At 40.4% G+C, this 8,474-nt stretch overlaps 1 protein-coding gene across 1 annotated transcript in view; it reads left to right on the top strand.

Annotated features, from left to right (window-relative positions):
* Positions 1 to 394: 394 nt before the first annotated feature.
* The window catches only part of ctnnd2a (catenin (cadherin-associated protein), delta 2a), a gene marked incomplete at both ends in the record, with an annotated part of 219,090 nt that continues 211,010 nt past the window's right edge, over positions 395 to 8,474 (top strand). Inside the window, one exon of the mRNA XM_083935772.1 lies at positions 395 to 523. Coding sequence (XP_083791898.1) covers positions 395 to 523 — 129 coding nt within the window. The remainder of the gene's footprint in view (positions 524 to 8,474) is intronic.

Raw genomic sequence — 8,474 nt, 5'->3', positions numbered from 1 at the left:
TCTAAAATTTTAACTCAGTTAGACGAGAAATGCACAGTGGCTGCAACTGTATGTCAGCAGTGGACATTTAGATTGTTTTGTTAGCAACTTTTGTACAAACCTAGATTGATGAGCTGTTGCTTGCACATGGTGATCTTCCAACATACAGGATGCCCTACAAGTATATCAAAAAGGATCACTGAAGAACTCCTCCATTGTTGCTACCACTCCTTTTCTCCAAATAAGCTTAAGCTGACTGTCAGCTTTAAAACTGGAATGACATTGATATGACCCATTTTTCCTGCCCTTTTGTTTTACATCTGCTTCAAACTTCTTGCAGTTTTAAAACATCGTACCTTTAAAACTGCAAGCAGCTTAATTATGTTTTTCCTTTGTGTCTTTGTTCATATTAGCAATGCCAGTGCCAGACCAGCCTGCGGAGCAGGAGAAGGGGGCCATGGTCGCCCCTGTGATGCCAGCCTCCAATGGAGACAGATCTGAGAATGAGACGACCTCCTCCATCCTTGCCTCTGTCAAAGAGCAGGTAGGAACTATCCAATTTATATGTGTGTTATACATGTGCCAAATCTGTATTGTGTTAAACTTAGATAAGAGAAGCACATTGCTTGCTTCCTCTTCTCTCCCCTCATAGCCCTTGAACAGCTTGCTATGAGGTGGGTCAGGAGGTTGTCTCTGTTTTTCAGGGAAAAAGGTGCACTGCTGCTTTAAAGTGTTTAAAAGAAACCAAGATTGATTGGTGCCAAGGGAATACAGAGTGTAATGGATGGAAATGATGGAGATTACAGGGCCAGAGCTGTAGCCAAGTAGACATAATTGAAAAAGTCATTAAAATCGAGACAGTTGCTCGACAGGGAGCGTTGCAAGGTAGCTGCTGCGCTGCAAGTGTTGAGGCTGGGCCATGATGCTACCTTGTTTCAGGTTAGCAGGATGAATGGGAGCAAGTGATGGAAAGGACAATAGAGGGGAGAGGAGAATGAGCAGTTAGGGTGTGAAAGTCATGGTTAGTGTGTTGGTTTTGTGTGTAGGGTCCAGGAACATAATCATAATCCCTTGGAAGCTACAGAGATAGAATAGTATAGAAAAACTATATTGATCCCAAGCTGGGAAATTGCAAATAAAATGGAGAAAAAAAAATGAAAGGTGAAGTAGCTATGTGGCTTTGATTAAAACAGTACTACTTCGTGTCCAAGTAGGAGTATCAACAGCCTTGGTTACTGTAGGGTGTATGTGTGTGTGTTGTGTAAGCTTTCACAGTTAACACAGTTGACTTCTCTGTACTTATTTTATATTTCAATGAAGTATAAAACAAACAACCTCACACAAACATGTGCACGAACCTTGCTTGCGAGATGAAAAGACATTGCAAGTTCTCACTAATTCCATTTGGTGATTTGTGTTTGGCCTTGGACTTATTCCTTTGTGTAATGGAATTCTGTTCATTTGGATTTAGCTCATCAGCAAGTGCAGTACACTAAAGATTTATCATTTTCTATACTATCTACATTGACTCTGAATTTCTATCTAATTTAATACCGCAAAATATTTTATTTACTCTTGCCGAATGAAGGACAAGTGCTGGTGGTTATTTAAGCTTTTTTCCCCGTTGCAGATGAGGTTCATTTGTGTTTATTTCCCTTCCAGAGAGAGCCTTTCAGTGCACTCACATTACTGAATCACTGAAGCGAGCACGGTTTAGTTAGATTCACGATTTGGACCAGATTTGAACCTGTTGCCCCTCCCCCCATCCTGTTGGGAGAGCAATGTTCAGAAGTTGTCCAAAAGGGAATACATCACAGACATGTAGTCATATTTGGAGCCTTATTTACTTTTGCAGTGTGACAGCTCTACAAAACTCTTCCCTGAGGAAAAAGGGTTTTTGAAAATTCTAAATGATTTCCTTGTTCAGTCATCAGAAGGCATCACGGATGTCTTTGCATCCAGGTTTTCAAACAACGTGGGTTCTTTGTTACAATAAGCCTAATCAGCTCTCTACAGCAGCACTTTGGAGGAAAAATGCTGTTGGGATGTAGTTTTTCCTTTCATCAGAAAATATGTCTGTGTGCTCTCACATTACTGAATCATTGAAGCATTCCTGATTTAGTCAGATCCATGCAGCTTTACTAATCCACTCCATACTAAGGCAACATTGATATAAGGTAGCGAGTTGAAAAAACAACAACCACCCTATACATTACTCTATCGCTGTGGGGGTTCTCATCGTTTTCAACCATGCATTTTTATATTCGGTTTCAAGAAATGCACTAGAAATCCCAATCTCCTATATTTCTATTTGAAGACCTTTAGGCTATAGCTGGATAGGGAGCACATTTTCTTCCAAAAAAACAACTAAATCTGTTGCTTCAGAGCTGCTCACCTCGATGTCATGCAGTGGGGGAATGTATATCATTGAACAACGTATTCAACCTCCAGGTGGTCCATTTGAGCTGATCAGTGGCGTGCAGTAGTGGCTAGTGGCTGTACTGAGTAGAAACCAAATAGAAATGGCTCTACAGTAACTACATAAGTAATGTTTTAGAAACTATGATTTGAAATCCATAATCAATTTAACAGATCAGAGGGGCAAGCCAACTGTTATTTCTCCACAAATGTGAATAATGTCTCTACACTAGTCTCAACAGAATACATTTATTACATTGAATTTGTTCCTAAAAAATCCTTTAAAATCAATAGATGCAAAGACACATTTTTAAACAATTTTCTCAGGATCTGCAAACCTATAAAACCCGTTCAAAGCATTATTGATGATTCCAAAATTGATGTTGACTGAAAAACATTTATTTACTGTTATTTATTTGTTGCTGGAATTTCAGTCTACAGTCTCCTCTGTAGGAAAAGAGGAGGGATCGACAAATATAGTAAATTAATTAATCACCTTATTAATTAGGATAATTCATTTTTCCTTGTTAAACAGGGCACCATGCCGATATCTACAGGATTTTATTAAACTCTGACAAGGCTTTAATAACTGTTAAAGTAAGAGACGATAGTCCCTGTCAGTCTCACACATTATCCGAAGCATCAATGGGCTCCTTCCTTTTGGATTACATTTGGTAATCGATCTGGACTTTACTATGAGACGAGCTGGTACCGGCCAGCAGGTAAGTCTTTCAAAACACCCATTTAATAAACTCCGGGTTCACTAACTACGTTGTTGGTGCTTCAGTTAATGTGTAAGGACTCTTATCACGCTACTGCAGAGGTTTGGTTTTATTTCAGTATCAGCATTAGTGGTTAAAAAGACGTTTTAATGCGTTCACTGTGCTGCCCCGAGCTAATTAGTGTTAGCTAACAACTGGCCATTGGCGGTGTTGTAGCGACACTACCAGATTTCTCCGTTAATCGTTCATACACGGAAAAAAATGTCTCAATGACTTATTTGATTACCGAATGTGCCGAAAAATACCCTGGGATAATTACACCAGAATTCCGCTTTAAGAAACAGAGGAGGCCAAAACTGGGCCAAAGCACATGCCCAGTTTCCTGGTTGGCAAGAGGGGTTTCTGATACATCAGACTGGCATGAGGGGTAGCATCATGAGTAGTGTCCCCTTCTTCATGACGAGGAATATGGGGCACTACATATCCTACACCCCTGTACTCACTTTAATCGGTCTTTACCAATGGCCCCACAGTTGCTTGCAGATAAGGTAGTGTGTAGGTAAATGATACACCTGTTTGCACAACATCATGATATGTTCATGAAAAACATTAATGTCTGCATATAATAATTGATGGGAAGCTGGTAGTGATGTGGTACTTCTAATATCTAAAGGCATATCTTAAATATAGAGTATACTGTAATTGATTTCCATGATGTATGTGCCCTACCTGTGTGAACGCACTTGCAAATGTGTTATAAATGCATAACTCTGAATATAGCTCTCAAACACTCTCTGGCAGGTGTGTGTGTCTGCATATGAACAAATTACCATAGTCACCCAGCAGGCTCACTCCCATTGTGACACATCATCATGCCTAACACACATGTTTCTCCACTAAAGTGTCCCAGTGAGGATACACACTGGCTTGGATTCCATTTAGTAGACACCATCTGTCTGCTTGCGCGCGCGCGCGCGTGCGTGCGTGCGTGCGTGCGTGCGTGCGTGCGTGCGTGCGTGCGTGCGTGTGTGCGTTGGTGTGTGTGTGTGTGTGTTTTTTGGCAAAACGTGGCTTGTGGTATGTTCACATTGGTGAAATAATTTCCCTGCCCTGATGTTTATAAAACGATTTTAAGACTGAGACACAATTAGAACAGAAAGTATTTTACAAGGAATTTATGCTGTGTTCATTGACTGTGCGAAGATGTTTGTATGTTGTATACAACTTACTTACTGTTGGATTTGTCAGTAAGTGGGTCAGGAAATCACTAGAAGAAATGAGTTGAACAGGCATGCTATTTCCCATATCCATCCATGACTTTTGGGCTACCTATTCATACCAGGAAGAAAAGAAACATATTGTATTGAAAACTCAATGATGCTACACCACCGACGACCACTTTACTGCAGAAATACACTTACAGATGACTGCCATGAAGCTTGACTCGTGCATACAAAACCCTCACTGTAAGCTTTAATGCAGGACTGACAGTAAAATTCGCCAATTTATCATTTTTGGGGAAACAGCAAATAGAGTCAACCACATAAATACGAGTGAGTGTGTCAGGCCCAGTCAGGAAAGAGGACTCAAATGCGGAGGTTCGCGGATCAACACTGAATTTATTAGCTTGACGACAGGGACGTGGCACAGGAAAAAAGCCACAAAGATAAAATCACTCCGCACAGGAGGAACAAAACAACAGTCGCCAGTAATAAAATAAAGTACAAAATAAAGACGCTCTGTACAGGAGGAATAAACAAATACAAAGTGAACGAAATAATTAATTAAATAAAGACGCTCAAACCAGGAGGAAAAAACAAAGTCACAAGAGAATTCAAAAATGGGAAACTTACTTGGACAAAAACAAGGAATACAAAAACCTGAACGTGGTAACAAAGAACTTTAAAGCACGAACAAGACTGTGGAACAAAACGCTGGATACATTCGACACAAGGTACGAAATAATCTGGCACGGAACAAGGGGGAAGACACAGACTTTATACATATGAGGGAAGGGGAGCCACAGGTGGAAACGATCGGGAATCAGGGAATGACGCCAGACCAGTGACACAAGAGGGAGGGCAAGTGACCTGGAACGAGAGGAGAGTTATCTTTCAAAATAAAACAGGAAATTCACAAGACAAAAACCCAAAGACAGGACAGACCTCACCGCGGCGTGACAGAGTGAGAGTAAAACGGAATGCTACATTTGACGTAACTGCACTGCGCCATGTTTACAACCTAACTATGAGTCACAGCGCTAAGCACCTTACTGACAATCATTCAGAACCTGTTTTTTATCAACAAATTGATCAGAGCTGAACGTTTGTCATCTGTGAGTTCCCTTTTAAGTCTTAAAGCGCAACATGAAATCTGCTTCATGCTAAATCTCCACATTCTCAGATATACTTATGTCACCTGGCTATCTCCCTTGTAAGATTTTTCATATTTACAGCAGTTGGAGCCATTTGAGTTTCTTAAGATGCTTTGCACTATGTTGCATCATGTCTTGCCTCAGGAGAGCTCCACAGAGACCATTTTAACCAGTGCTGATTTGTTCTACAATCTATCAGCTTTCTGCATATTTTCATTTAGCTGGAGTTAATGTCCTGCTCTGTTTCTGGAATAAGCCTTGGCAATTTGACCTCTTTTCTCACTCAATTCTAATCTGCATGTTGTTCATGTTTCGCTCTATCCCTGACTGATACTCTGATTTAATGATTCCACCTATAACAAGTTTAATGAAAGCTGTTATATTTGCTGTTCCAAACACCCAGCAGCCAGTTTCCAGCCAATCTTTCCTCAGAAAAATAATGATGCTTTGTATTCTTCATCTCCATTTTTTTTAGCATCTAGTCAATTTATTGTTTTCACATTACTTTTTTTTTTATATGTTATCGTCAATTGGTTTTATGTGTTGGTAAATAATTATGCATTCTTCAGATCCAGAAAAAGGCTGATTGGTAAATACTAGGTAGGTTAAAATAGACAGTTTGAGCTGTTGTATAAAAAAATCCTTTGGAAGATATTTTTAGGGTATTTAGGTTAAAAATCCTAGTGTGTTCTATTATATCCTGCTGGCTGTTGATTTACCAGGTTTTTTTTATGTCTGGATGTTTTTTTAATGAAGTAAAATTAGATCTGTATTTTATTTTGTGCTTTTAGAAGCTTTTAGTTATTATTTCTGAAAGGGAATCTTTGTCTCTGAATTTTGAGTGTTGGTGTAAAGGCTCAGTGCAAACAAGTTTGATTCCAAACGTATGACTTTCAGACCAGGCCGGTAAAGTGAAAAAGGTTTACGTTTGCTCGAGGTCATGAAGCGGGAGCCCAAGTCCAAAAGGCAGACACTTGGTACGGACAGAGAAAATGGCCTGAAAAGCTATGGCAGATGCACAATAGATAGGCATGAACTGAATGGAAATGAGCTGGTATACAGTATTTTCTACTGATTGGGCTGATGGGGAAGTAGGAACAAGTGCTTGGAGGAGGTCAGGTGATGGGGAATGGCAGGATCACAGGGGTTACTGCAAGGCAGGTGGAGACAAGGGGCTCTTCTCATTTATCTATTTTGTGCCTTGTAGTCTCTTCACTGAAATATCACAAAAAATTGGTTTTATAAAAGCAGAATGCTTTCCATATGCAATGGAAACAGACTTAGTGAATAAATGGTGACACACCAGCCCTCTGTGACACCTGACATTGGTGTCTGTGGTCAGCTGGCTGAACTAGAGCCCCCGCTTACACTAGGCTCCAGCGCTGCCGCTGCCTGCTCTCTCCCTGCTCCCTCCCTGCTCCCTCCCTGCTCTCTCCCTGCTCTCTCCCTGCTCTCTCCCTGCTCCCTCCCTGCTCTCTCCCTGCTCTCTCCCTGCTCCCTCCCTGCTCTCTCCCTGCTCTCTCCCTGCTCTCTCCCTGCTCCCTCCCTGCTCTCTCCCTGCTCTCTCCCTGCTCTCTCCCTGCTCTCTCCCTGCTCTCTCCCTGCTGTACCGGTGTGTACCAGAAGGCTAATTCTTGTATCATTCGTGGTCTTGACAGCGAGAAAGCAGAAGAGTTGTGGTTTTGCGCTATTCAGCCGCTATCTTCATTGTATATGAATGAGGCTGTTTGAGGTTACTTAAAATATAACTGCACAGTTGCAGTGTCTGTTATCTAAACTGCTAAAGTCAGTGGAACAGGTGAAGTAAAGATCATTTTTATTTTTTGGACAATAATATCATATATTGTTGTTTTTCTTAAAGCGATATCGTCATTAGGGGAATATCGCCCAACCCACATTTTCTACATTGTTCCTCTTTCAATTACATCATCTTGTGGCTCCCTCTTCTGCAACAAATGATGGTTTTCTGACCAAAGAACTGGTGCCACCTGATAAACCAACTCCTAATTGCATAACGGGAGTAAAATGAAAACAGGCATTAATTCACATTAAGTCTGACGCTAGTAGAGGAGGGGATGAAAGGAATCGGGTATGTACAAACTGAGAAGTAAGAAGGGGTAAGAATCGGCTGATATTGTGATATTGTGTCGGTAAGATCATAGGTTGGTTATGGATACACATTTAACATGTAAAATATACACATAGCATCACATTATGCATTTAAAATGACAACATGATTCAATATGATTCAACATCACAGTGTATCACTTTACAATAATCTGTGTGTGCATGTGTTTTCACTCTGCTTGCAGAGGGGTTAAGTGGAGCTAGTGTGATGTATTTAACCATCTCCAGGGATGACACATGCTAAAGAATGTGTGTGTACGTAAGGTTAGAACTTAGAAATATTTAAACCAACAAAGGTTTTTTTGTCATCATTTATAATATACAGCAAACACTTCAATTTCAAACATCTCATCATTTTTGTCATTTGCAATTTTCATTGCCATTAATATTTTCAGTGTAGTTGTGGTTGTGGCCATGGCTGTCATCACCATTGTAGGTTTGTTGCATGTCAGCTGAAAAAGTATCCATAAACCACTCAAGTTATGAAGGGTTCACAGCTGATGGAGGCGTATCTGATAGGAGCAAGGTCTTTTTCAGAGCAGAGAGGGTAATGTATTCTATCCTCTAGACTGCTGGTTATACTCTTCAGACTCCTTTTCTTTGCTGGAGTTTGAGTGCACTTCAATGCCCTTTAGAGTGAGCTGAACTTACTTTCCTTATATGCTCTCACTAAGGTTGACCACTGTTCTGGTTATTGACTGTACATATTCTAAACACTTTGACACTCTCCAACAAGGGCATGCATATATATTGTATATATATTGTATGTGTGAGAAACTAGTGATGTCCTGTTGGAGCAGATGTGCTGAAGTCATTCAAAGCAAGGGCCACTACACTTTATATTAATTTTTTAA

This window comes from Echiichthys vipera (genome assembly GCF_963691815.1).
Source record: "Echiichthys vipera genome assembly, chromosome: 21".
Taxonomy (NCBI): Eukaryota; Metazoa; Chordata; class Actinopteri; order Perciformes; family Trachinidae; genus Echiichthys; species Echiichthys vipera.
Note: the sequence above shows the minus strand (reverse complement) of the source record. Positions and strands in the feature narration are given on the sequence as shown.